Source organism: Camarhynchus parvulus, chromosome 1 (genome assembly GCF_901933205.1).
Source record: "Camarhynchus parvulus chromosome 1, STF_HiC, whole genome shotgun sequence".
NCBI lineage: Eukaryota > Metazoa > Chordata > Aves > Passeriformes > Thraupidae > Camarhynchus > Camarhynchus parvulus.
Window position 1 is genome coordinate 93,786,098 of NC_044571.1, and position 13,311 is coordinate 93,799,408.

Sequence of the window (13,311 nt, forward strand, 5' to 3'; positions counted from 1 at the left end):
TTGTTACGGTTATGACTTTGACAGACAAGAAAATTTAACATCCTATGAAATACTATGCTGCTAACATCAGGTTATATAATTATAACAAAGGTAACATTTTTGTGAAGAATTTTAAAATCTGGCATCCTTCCCAAGAAGAAAATTAAAAGACTTAGAGGTGAAAATATAAAGGTATTTCTTCTGGGAATTTTGAGTTGCATAACCAGTCAGAGATTACAGTTTTCATGTTCTTAAAAAAAAAAAAAGAAAAATAAGCCCGAAACAAATTGAAAAAAAATAACCCAAAACACCCAACAAACCAAAACAGTAGAACAGACTGGGAAGACTTTTGTAACAGAGTACTTCAGTTTAGAACATGTGAGGAACTCTCACAAATTTCTCCTTCAAGGTGACACCAGAATTAGCTCATTTTCCCATTTCACTGAAACAGGGTTCAGCTGAAGGTGCTTGGGAAACAAACTGATAACCTTCTTATCAATTATAAGAAAGCCTCCTGCCATTACTAGTACTGTATCTTTTTTCCTGAAAAACAAGACCTTGGATTGAGAATATCCTCTGCTTATTCTGAAGCAATGGTTCTGTAGTATTCAGTACTTTTTTTGTTTGCAAGTAAGTGTTTTAAAGCATTTTAACAGTGAAGCCAATGTACTTTCATAACAACTCTGATTTGGAGATAAAAATCTCAAGCTTGCCACGTACAGTGCAGAGCAAAGCATATGCTCCATTTCAGAATAAAACTGACTGAGGCATGAAGCTAATGTAAAGTCAGAAGACACACATCCCCTACACATACCTCCTCTAGCTGCCTACAGCCTGTTCCAAACCATACAAATCCCTGGCCAAAGCCTCTACAGCTCCCCCCTCTCTCACCCACTTGCTCAGAGCTGGTGCTGGCCAGCCTCCAGCAGCGCTAGCTAGCGTTCTGCCAGCCTCTGCTTGCATGCTGGCTTGGAAAACAGGCTGAAACACCCCAGCCTTGCAGAACAGCACACAAATACTGCAGCAACTGGGCAAAGAAAACTTACGCAGGGGTGACATTTAAGAACTGCCCAGCTCCGATCTAAAACCACCATCACCAAAACTGATTTTGGGAAGCAGACTGCAGTAGCATAAATCACTTCAAGTTCTCAGAAGTCCCAAAGGGAATAGCAGAGGAAAAGTACTATCACCAGGGAAACACCAGCTTGGGAAGAAGCACTTAATGCCTAGCATCCCTCCCCTGCATTGCTGAAGGCTACAATCCATGAACTAGCTTGAAGAGTACATGTGCACCTGGCAGCTCAGCATGGAGACAAATCAAAACTCAGCCACTGTCCCCTGTTTTAAGTCAGGCTGAGCAGCTCAGAGCAGGAGCTCAGGACATCAGGGTATGCTTCATGTATACCCAAATTCCCCAAAATGTGTACATTACCAACCACCCAGAGCTCAGCTCTTCATAGGCACTTTGAGGCAAGGGATACAGGGTTCTGCATGCCCAACAGACCTCTGTCTGCTCTGACAGGGGAACAGCAGCCGTGCACCTATTCTGCTTTCTTTACACTGGCTCTACCTTTCCATCTGCCTTACCTGTCTGCTGCATTTCCACAACTGACTACATGGAGTCAGCAGCAGAGAGAGCCCTCTCCCAGCACAGCCCTACTGAGGAAACCGACAGAAGAAACAGAAAAATGCATGTCAAGGCATTGTAATCACTCCGATTTCAATCTGAAAGTCTGAAAGGAGAAGATAATGGAACAAAAAAGGCTGTATTTACAGTCATTTTGCAGCCCCGGCTGCTGGCTAGGGTAAGTAGCCATCTGTGGACCTCGCTGGGTGGTGGCTTTGGAGGACCTGCAGTTCTGCTGTCAAGATCAGCTACATAGGTAAATAGCAGGAACTGGTTTCACCAGAAAAACAAGGTAACTCTTCTGCTTTCCCAAAGCAAAGACAGGATATATCATGGGGAATCTCCCTGTTCTGAAAAGAACAGGAAAATATTGGGAAGTATATCCATACAGAAAAATATTCACCGACAATTTATCTCCATCGGAAAGCCAGTGAGAGGATTCAAAGTGATCTCAGAAAGGCCTTACCAGAGCCTGGGTACCAGTGTGACTCAGGTCTCAAAAATAGCATTAGCATAGACTGTTTAAGTGCATTTCCTGTTTATAAGATAACACCATCTGCAGCTGATTGAACACCTGAGTGTGGACATTTGCAATTAGCAAGGAGGCTGATTATTTCAGTTTCAAATATAATTCTTTATATAACTGCCATCAAGCACCTCTGAGTTTGGATGAAACAAACACTTAGACTTTAAATATAAAAATTAAGGGAAAAGTTCAAGAGCTTTGGACACTTCCATGGACAAACATCTTCCTCAGTTCTGAATTAGAAATTAAACTCCTTTTAAGAGCTAAGGTGTCCCAATCTCAGATTTATTCAGCATCTTCATCAACACTGCCCTAGCTGGCAATAACATTTTTGAACCTGGTAGTAAAACTATTCCTATAATGCCCCTGACCAGAAACCACATCTCATCTTGCCTCCCCAGAACTAGCACAAGCCAAGTTCACAAGGTTCTTAACTGCCAAACTCCTTCTCATTTTAGGGGAAAATTGTGGATCTGTATCTACTTTCTTGACTTCACAAATAAAGCATTCAAGCATTCTTTTTGTTCTATTTTAGTAATTTTTGTCTACCCCATGAAGATTTAACAAAAAGGAAAAGGGTAAATCAAAATATAACTACAAAGTCCTGTGATACACCAACTTCTAAAACAAACTTAATACAAATAAACCAAGTGTGTTTGGGTGAATTCTGAACTACCTTAACACTTAATTGTACTTGAAGTGAGTTTGTCATCCTCCAGCACAAAGTTACCCTTTTGCTCAAGTCAATCTGCCATTCTCCAGGCTAATTTTGAGTCTTGTAACTATGTTGTCCAGGTTTCAACAGCCATAAGTGTACTAAGTATTATGATGCAATGGCAATTAAAAGCCCAATCAAGATTATTTCCTTTTGAATAACAAAATACATTCCTTTCTGAACAGCAGTTTCATCTGACTCACATTTCTTTTTATAGCACGTGTATGAAACAAATAGCCAATGTTATTGGTTAAGGACATCTGTTTTTTCACCTATCTTTCACTGCAGGCTGCCCAGGTAATACAAAAAAGTTCAAACTGCCTGCCTTTAGACTTATTTGATCCATTTAACAGAGACAGGGAAAATCCAGATGTTTTCAGGGTGATGAAAAATGCCTTACACAATAAAGAAACGACAAGACTTAACTTCTCAACTCAACTTCCTTACCTGCAACAAAGTCCCACCAAGATAATTTGATGCCAAAGTGGACAAATACAGAAGCAAATGAACAGCACCCTTCAGCTGAACATTTCCCTCCTTACCCTGCCAGTAAAATCTATCCCTCTGGAACTGCATCTCTGATCTATACTTAAGTTTAGTAAGAGTGCCCAAACAAGGATCAGGAAACAGCACGGCGAAGGAAACAATCACCCATGGCGAAGGAAACAATCACCATGGAAGTAATTCCCCTTGGTGCCATTTAGTTTGTAGCAGCTCGTACAAGGAGACATAAATACCTTCAATCAGGACTACAGTGAAAACCTGAAGCAGCATATTAAACCACAACACTACATGGATAATAATGCAGGAGTGACTGTGGCCAATTACATAAACGGCTTTGCTATAAATTACTCTGGTCATCTCATTAAGCCTGCCAGTAGCCCTGCTGCACTTGAAATTCTATGGAAAGTGGCACTCACCAAGCAATTGCCCCAAAACTTCTCCGGGCTGCTGCTAATGACTTAATATACCACAAAACAATCATATCTTGCACAGTTTTTTCTACCTGTCTTCTTTCCTCTCTTTATATACAAGTGGTTCACCCACAGCAGACCTGAAAAAGACAGCGCTACACCACTACCTGCAGAAATACAAGCTGTAAATGAACAACTAAGGCCAAAAATAAAATTTTAAAAAATCTTTTTTCCATCTCCTACAGTTGACTTTTAAAGCTTTCATTCTGCGACTTAGGGACTTCCCTTTCATTAAAAGGAAATCACTATTCCAACTCCCATGAACCATGTTGCCTTTCTTATGTTTTTTCTCCCAGTGGCTAGAAAAAAAAAGTACATCACACAAATCTGAAGTATTTTCTTTCTGACCTTTTATACTTGATCTTCAGGTTCTAGACTAATTTGTATGTGTATTATATTATATAGAACTATCTACTGCTGCAGCTGGCAAAAGCTTATTTTGACAGGGAACCACTGGCAGTCTTTGCTTAGAACTGGTCGAAATTTTATGTCAACCAGGTCTACCTCAGTGCTCAGTCTGGAGCTGCATCAACGGCACTAAAGACATTCCCAGCACCAAAAGAAGAGAGAAAACCCCTTTAGCATAATCACCCATGTTCAAGGGCTGGTTAGAACTGCAGTCTGTCTTCCTACCAGGTTAAAACACTGCTGCTGTATAATCAGGGCTATCACAGGGCTGAAAAAAGGTATCTGTTTCTGGAGATTCCAGGCAGGTAAACAAACAACATGCCAGTCCTACAACTACAGCAAAGCTATTTGTACTAAAGCTAGGACATTAAAAAAAAAAACCAAACAAATAAACAAAAGCCCAACCAACAAAACACCAAAATGCAGCATTAATGTGCCTAAAGGATTTTATTCTCTTTGTAGACCTATAGCAATTAATTTAACCAATTCTCATCCTCCTTAGCAGACTGCTTCATACCAGCAAATAATAAGGAGGCCAAAAATCCTCCTCCAGTGTCAAGACAATTGATGTATCTCCTCCACAACCCAAACATTTGGAGGCACAGATAAGAAGAAACAACATACCAAGTATACAACGTAAGAGAGAGCTACTGTCACAAGGCCTTAAATACCAGCCTCCAAAACAATTCCCACTTCAACCAGCCCAGTAAGCCATTCCAAGAATGGTGTGAGTCTTCAGAGGAAGGAAGATTCAAACAACTATAGATACAATAAATATTTCATTTAACCCTACCTGTCTTGGGCCCCAGAGTGCCTCAATTTCTATCTGTGCTTCAATAAATTATCTTCCAAATTGTGATACACATCTGCATCCCTCCTTGTGCAGGTTTGAGTCATATATGCTCACTGTATTCTTGCCATACATATTGTCACACACTCACAGACTAGTTCTTGTAGAAACTAGACAAATGCATGTAAAAATAATTTCTTTATCTTGTGCAACCTCAGTTGCTTTTATATTATGAAAAGTAAAAGGCTTATTTTCACTGTATCAATTATTTGCCTCTATTTTCAAACTCCTTCACAATGACCAACTCTTTAAACTGGCATCCAACTTACACTCCAATCAAGTGCGTTTTTAAGCCTTTTTTATTATCTTTTTTTCAGCACCTCCTTGATATCTCACATTTTCAAATTCTTAAAGAAGCCTCCCAGATACAAGCAATTTTCTGAGATGCGCATTTGATTTCCACTCATTCCACCTACCTGTTCATTCCAAGGGAAGGACTTACTTTTTTAGGTTTTTTTTCACGGGCATTCTTCTTACTGTGGACACATGAACTTTCTTTGACTGTTCATTAACACAGACTAGAGTTCCCAGATACAACACCCTCACTTTTGATGCAAGGATCCTTTCCATTAGCTTCCTCATTCACCTTTACCTTCTTCACTATGGTAGGAATATACTTAAGGCTTTCACAGGTTTCTTCTTCCAAGGACATTAAACTGAACCATTTATCAGTATGAAGGGCATAAAAAAGGATAAAAAGGTGAATTCAGAATCCTGAGATAGGGCTTCCAGACATAACATAATTTCCAATCATCTTTGACTTCCATCATCTATTTGCAGTTGCCAAAACTAGGACTATTTAATCAACTGGAGATAAAAGCTTTACAATTTCCAGTGGAGAGAGAAAGCCCTGAGACTAAGTTTGTAAGCAATCTTTTTTTCTTCTTCCAGTGAGTTTACAGAAGTCCAGCTTTGTCCACCCCCCGGTGGGGGGGAAAAAAATCCAAAAACAAAAACCAAAAAATATTCCATGACACACCGTCAACCTTAAAAATAGCAGTCAGTAATACTACCAATTTAAGAATTGCTTACAGTAACAGAGAAAACTAATTATTTCTCAAAATTATTCAATAAAGATATCCAAAGTGTTCTTTTTTTTAAGAGATAAGAAAAATTCTACATAGTAGGATACTCTTCTTCCCTCCCTGATAATTTTTCAGCTACCCTTCCTTCTCCCCACTCACCATAGCCAGGAGAGAGATTGTATCCCAGAGGCTGCCAACCCTAGCCTGCTGCTAATTACATGTGCTCACAGCACCTACTGAGCATGCATGATACTTGGCCTGACTTCAGAGGCATGGCACAACTGCCTACTCCCACTCAATCCATGAAAAATTGAAGTCAAACCAGTCAGGCTCTAACAGCCACATCTGGTTTCTATCATCAGCAAAACAAGAGTACATCACCCTCAGAAGAAATGAACCCTTGGAGCAAACCTAAGTTGCTGGAAACATGCAACCTCTCCAAGCAAATAACCCTGGCAACAAAGCTGATCCCCGGACGCTACCAGAGGCTAGTCCTGCTGTTGTACCAATTCCTCCATTCTACTGACTCAAGAGTGGGAACAAGCATAACAGGTCCCCACCTGCCACAGGACACTAAGATCACCTTTGTCAAATGTTAGTGACACATACTTCACACACTGCAACAGGCTGCCTTCCATGCTGTCACCTACACATTTACTATGACTCAGAATTCAGGGAGATTTAACAATTTGGTTTAATAGTCAGCAGCTGATCATCAACCATGTAAGTTATTGAAACATTTTCTGTCAAGAGCAAGGAGAGATGCCAATGACATAACATTTTACATAGAATTAATTAATTTTCACCTCGAATTTGTGACTCCCTGGTTCTTGCTGCTTTACAATTCAGTTGCCTTGAGGCTGAGAAAATAAGCACCATGGCTTCCTGCAAGCAGACTGGTACAGCTTTTAAAACTAATCAGTGACAGACGGTAAGGCTACAACATTTCCAGCCACAGCATTATCTTACAAGAGGAAAGTATTTGTGCAATTAGTTTGTTTTAACTGCAAGGTCATGTTTGCAGAGCCAGATAAACACCAACATCAAACACATACTAAGGTCTTGGAGTATAAATAAGACAGAAGATAATCATTTAATCCTAGTGAAAAACACCTCACGCAGCAGCTGCGACTGCACTGAAGGATCCCACTCTCCTGAAAAGAAACTTCAAGCCTTCAGCATGTCTCAAACCTAAGAGTGCAAAGCCAATAGCACATCTACATTCTCCACATAGAATACTCTAATAACTTAATTTTAAATCACCAGGCCTATCAAGGAAACACTGGGTTGTTAACTGCAGGTCCAACAACCCGACACCAAGACCTGAACAGGGTTATTCCTCTCACAAAATACCACCTGCATTAGTGGTTGTATATAAACCATCGAGCACCAGCTTACACAATCCAATCTGCCACCTAACAAGCTGCCAGTTGCACTGCCTGCACAGCATGACTTCCTATCGACTCAAATACCAACACGCAGCTGGGCACAGGCAGGATGCCCTGGATCATCCTTGTTCCTGTAGGGACAGTGAAGAAAATACTGAACACCCTAAGAACCCACTCTAGCAACACAAGTCTATGACCTGCTGGGATTTTATTAGTCCTGTCCCATTCCATTGGCTCCAGATTACTACTGCATTTTTAAGAGTACACATGCATTTGGAGGGGATTTATCCTATGGCCTGAGATGCAAAGCCAGATGTCCTGATCATTAGAACATCTGCTTGTGAAGAGGAGTGAAAACATACAAGCTAGATTTATAAACAAGGAGTTGGAAAATCTGATCCCCTGCTTCTGCTCACAGCTCTGCCATGGACTCTTTCTGGCCTTCACTAGTTATTCAATCTTTCACCTGCTAAGCACAATGAACACTGTGACGACCTCATCAGGAGAAGGACACAGTGGACCAGATGATGTTCTATGAGCTGAAGCACAGGGATGTACTGAGACACCTGATACAGAACCTGAGTCAGACTCCCTTCCTCACAGCTCTGGCACTCGGTGTCTCCCACAAGATCAGCAGTTACCCTGCCTGTGGCTCCATGCACACGTGGTCTCCTTCCCTATCGAACAATAACAATCCATGCACCAAATTAACAGCAAAATATACACTCCAAGTCTAGACACACATTCACCTTCTCTCAAGGAATTTTAAAAAAATCTACCAAAAGAAAAGTACTGAAATAGGCACTTATTGTTTATTACACAATATGCTTTCAGTCAGGCATTTCCCCAGAAAGAAAAAAAATTGAATTACTTATTTTCTGCCTTTTTTATTCACAAAGTCAATTCTTACAGAAAACACAGGAAGTTTATTTAATCTTGTGGAAAACAAATATGTTTACTTGACAAAAGTTAACACTAAGAATGCAATTCAGAACCACCAACCACCACCAAGAATCAAAATTCAGTCCTTATGCTTAAAAAGCATCAGAGCATCAAAAATGTATTTCTATAGGCCTAAGAAACACTGGCATGGGTTCATGCCAGGACCTGGGAGACAGGATTGGGCAGAGAAGCCACAAGATCTGTCACTAACTTGATCTGAGACATCAGATAAACAACTTCACCCCCTCTTAGTCTCACCTTACACTTCAGTAAGCCAGTAATGATAAAATTACCTGCCTCACTACATGGGTGGACAACACTTTAGTAATTCATGACTACAAAGCAACTTGAGAACTGTGGATATAAAGCTTGTACATATACACACATATGCAAATTAAAACAGACAGGTATTATATTTATAAATTAAAGCCAAGTTAGCAGAGAGCTCAATCACATTACCCAAAAGCTCCAGTCAGCACTCCAGCTATACTGAGCAGGACCCTGCATTTTCTCTGTGCATGAATTAAGAGTCTCCTCTGAATCAGCAAGTAGCTGGTTAATAAGACCATGATCCACTTCATGAACTTCCTGTGAACAAAGAAGTAAGGTATGTAATCCAGCAGTGGTGGAGAAAGGTGAAACAAGATGGTTAGTCCATTTAACAGCTGTATATTAAACGAAACCTGACATGGTAGTTTCACCAACGTGAGTGGCATTGGAACACTACCACGGACAGCTTTTTCAACGGTTTTATTTTGTTCCCCCTAGACTACACTATATTTAATTATATTTTACATTTTTTTATCAAAGTATTTTATTTCCAGTGCAGCCCCCCCGTTTGCATGTTGAAGCAGCACAGATACTTAGAACTCAAATAATATCAACACAAGACCTCGGTGCCTAACATGCAGCATGTCTCAGGAACCTGTGAGACCTTTCAGAACTTGAGATAAGTCATACAGGTGTAGCATCTTTATCAGAGGACTGACATATATTATTATAATACTGATACATCAAGTGTTTATACTTACTGTTAGTTACACTATAAATTGTACAGAAATACAAACACCTCAGAGACAAGTAATTTGACTCATAACACTATTAAGATAATAAGCAGCCCTGTTTTCTAATTCTGTAGCGCTCTCCATTGTCATCAGTATTCTTCACACTGGAAGTCAGTTTTACTTTATGAAGGGAAACTGAGGCACGGAATGTCACTTGTGCCATCCCAGCCAGCAAACGGTACCAAACCAGCCCAGGGCCCTAACCAGTAACCCCGCCTGTAGTACCGGATCCGCCGGGCTGAGGTAACGCTGGGTTTCAACTCCAAACCAGCTCAGAACGGAGACGCTGTTGGGCCACCCCGCCCAGCGCAGCGGGGGCCGCGGCCCGGGCTGGGGACAGGCTGCGGAGGGGACAGCGGAGCGAGGCAAAGGCAGAGACACTCCGGGCAGCGTGGTATGAGAGCAGAGCGGCCCCCGCGGGGCTTTTCCACGCCAACACCCGCACTCGCTGCAACCTCCACCAGTTGCTGCCCGCCCGCTCCTCCCCACCAAAACGCCTGCGTTCAGCGCCTGCCCAGCAGCCCCGCGGCCGCCTCCCCGCTGGCTCTCCCGGGAGCCCAGACCCTCCCTGCGGGGACCCCGCGGGGCGTTCGCCGCCCCCTCATCGGGGCGCCCCGAGGGCCACCCTGCCCCCGGCCCCGCCTCGCCCCAAAAACTTTGGGGAGGTGGGTCGGGACGGCGGAGCTTCCCCGCCGCCGCCGCCCGTCCGGGGCCTGCCCGTGCGGCTGCCCGGAAAGGGAGCGGGGCAGCCGCCCCCCGCACCTACCTGGGCGGCCCTCCGCTGGCCCGGGCGGGCGCGGCGCGGCGGCACGGAGCCCGCCGGAGGGGCGGGCGGGGAGCGCAGAGCGCGGCGCTTACCATGGAGGGGGGCGAGGGCCGCGCGGCGCCCGCCAGCTGCCTGCGCGGGGCGCACGGCGGGGCCGCGGCCGCCATTTAAAGGGGCCGGCTCCGGCCGCGCCACCGGCCTGCGGCGGGAGGAGGTTGCCCGGGGCGAGCGGCGCCGCTGCTCCCGAGGAGGGGGAGCCGTCATGGGGGGCGGAGAGCGCTGCGGCGCCTACGGTGCCCTCCTCGTCCGGCCGCGGCAGCCCCTCTGCCGCTTCCGCAGGGGTTAACTGGGAAGCCTCCGCGCCGGTGGAAAGTTTAAGGGCTGTAGTAGGAAAAAACTCCCGGCTGCGGGGGGGGAAGCGGCGTTCGCTGTCTCCTGCCCGAGGAGAGCCCCGCGCCCGCCGCCCTCCGTGAGCGCAGCCGGTTAAACAGCTCCCGGGCCGCGAAACGGCTCCCAAATCCTGGGTTCGTGGGATTCGACGGAAAACACTGCCGAGAGGCTGCTCCGGGGGGACTCCTAGGAGGAGAGGGGGAAAGGCTGGCTGCGGGCCGAGCGGAGGATGAGGTGACATAAAGGAAGTCAGTGAGGGGGCTTTCATCCCAGGAAACCCTGGGTCTCATTTTTGAAGCTGCTGAGCAGCGCCGAGTGGTTTCTGCCCCAATCTCTGAGCACCCGGAGGGCTCCTCAAATCAGGGCACCCGACCAGAGCGACCATGGCTCGCAGATTTGCACCCTCAGCTCACCTCACAGGGAAAAGGAGAGCCCTATGAGGTGCAAAGAAATCACATTGACAGGTAGTTGGTTGGTAGATGATGGATGGATGGATGGATGGATGGATGGATGGATGGATGGATGGATGGATGGATGGATGGATGGATGGATGGATGGATGGATGGATGGATGGATGGATGGATGGATGGGTGGGTAAAGCAGCCTGTTGTGTCAATGCTACTTCCTTCTGCTGTCCCCTTTGTCTCTACCTCTTCCCTGGGAAATGTGTGGAGGCTCCCTTTGGACATCTCAGGGTGCTGTGATACCTGCTCACTGCTACATTAGAAAATGTACCTGAAGTCCCATGGGTGACACCCCATCCCATCTGTTGGCCCAGACAGGGCAGCATTAATGCAAGCAACTGCTTAATTAAATTTACAAGAGAGTGTAAAAAAGAATGTGTGGTTTGTTTCATTTTTGTTCCTTGCTTTCTTGATTTGCACCTGAAACTTGAATTTTGGGGGCTTTTTTCAACAACATTCAGGGTACAGGTTTATTTTTCTTTTTGTCCAAAAACTGAATCACACTGGGTTATTCAAGTGAGAGAAACTTCATGTTCAGCTACTGGCTGCCAGCAACACTAACCAACCTCCTTTGTATTCCCTCAGTTAAAAGCTGGCTGACCTGGCACTTTGGCTCAGGCATGACCTACTTAACGGAGGATTCACAAGAGAATTGCTAGTTCCGGCTGACATGAACATAAATAGCATTTGCAGGAGCAATGGTGGTATGTCCATGACAACACACTTGAAGGGTTTTATTGAAGCAGACCAAGTACTTGGTTTAAATCAGGTAGTGTTTGGATTGCCTTTGGTTCAGATCCATCTTTGCACGCTGACTCCTCTGACACAAAGTCACAATCAGCACTCTAAACCAGTAACAGTCCAAAATCCTCATGATCTGCCAGGTGCCTTCAACTCTACTGGTTATTCCCTCATCAAACTCTTCATTGTTTTTGACTCCTCTGACTTTTCCTTTCACAGATATTTTGCTTTGCTCACTAACACTTTGGCAGTACTTCCTTCGGAAGACCCTCACAAACTTCCATCTTTCTTTTGAAGTGCTCTGTTGCTCTGCACTTGGTCCCAGTTCCCTTCCTAATATGATTCCTGCGTGGTAATCACAGGCCTTCCCACTCTCCCAAGCCATTTCAGAGAAGTATTTGTCTCCTAGGTTCTTTTAACCATACTCCCTCTAGCCCATCCTGCTTTCACTGCTTCCACTGCTTTGGGATCTGCACACAAAAGCTTAAGTGACAACTGGTGACTCCAGGAATGGGCTGTTCTTGACATTAGTCAGCCAAGTTTTGTGAATCAGTTATGGGTTCCTTTGGCTTTCAAATGCAAAGAAAAGCAGAAATACTCATGCCTCTCTCAGCTGCATTGTGCTTTAAGAGTTTTGGAATTGAGTCTTTACTGGATACTCAAGCACAATTCCATTACCTGGAGAGCTTTGAAGATATGGAAGCTCATTAGATAAAGTATGCCATAATCCCTAATCCTGCACTTGAGGGAAGAGGTGTCAGCCAGATAGTGACAGTAGCCCATGCTTGGTACAGGCATAGCACGGCTGGCAGGGCTGGCTGGTACAGGTGGGGCTTGGAGCTGCTGTAGCTCCTCTCACAGGGTCCTGCTCTGTGTGGGCCTTCTATAAACACAGACTACTTCAGAGCACACCTGCTGGTTTTGCAGATAGGCCGCGCTCTCCAGCAGTTTCCCCCTCCACCCAAGTTGCGTAGACAAGCTGTACTTAAATATAAGTGGAGTTTAAGTAGCCAACTTTTGATGAAAAAGGATTTGTTCTGCACTAAAAGAACACTTTGGGGAATACACTTAACCTGTAAACGCCATGTGCATATAGCCACAAAGATACTGAGTTCCTGAAGTTTCCTTTTGTGGTGCATTAGGGTGATAATGTGGTGCATTAGAGTCTGGCTGCTCAGAAAATTAAGCCAATGCTCTTTGTGTTCTCACCATCACTAGGGAGGGGTTCAGCACAAGAGTGATCTTCTTTGGAGTATCTGGATATTCTCTACTCAGCCCAAAGTTGTGGTTTATACCAGCCAAAAGCAAAAAACAATGAATTATCTTCCCTCTGCTCTCAGAGCATTTTCAACATGTTCTCAGAGAGAGATCAGAACAGCCGCTGGGGAAATAATTGTTGTCACTTGCAACGTGGCTCTCATCCAGGGAGCAGGCAGAGCACTCTGAGCTCAA

At 44.4% G+C, this 13,311-nt stretch overlaps 1 protein-coding gene across 3 annotated transcripts in view; it reads right to left on the bottom strand.

Moving 5' to 3' along the window:
• Positions 1–10,662, bottom strand: part of GRAMD1C (GRAM domain containing 1C) — a 51,909-nt gene extending 41,247 nt beyond the window's left edge. For 2 of the 3 annotated variants that reach the window (XM_030957182.1, XM_030957100.1), the window contains exons 1-2: positions 10,265–10,662; positions 8,894–9,022 (exon numbers count right to left, since the gene is read on the bottom strand). In XM_030957182.1, coding sequence (XP_030813042.1) covers positions 8,894–9,022; positions 10,265–10,528 — 393 coding nt within the window. In that variant the 5' untranslated portion in view covers positions 10,529–10,662. The remainder of the gene's footprint in view (positions 1–8,893; positions 9,023–10,264) is intronic. The other variant, XM_030957271.1, reaches the window with a different exon arrangement.
• Positions 10,663–13,311: the final 2,649 nt, after the last annotated feature.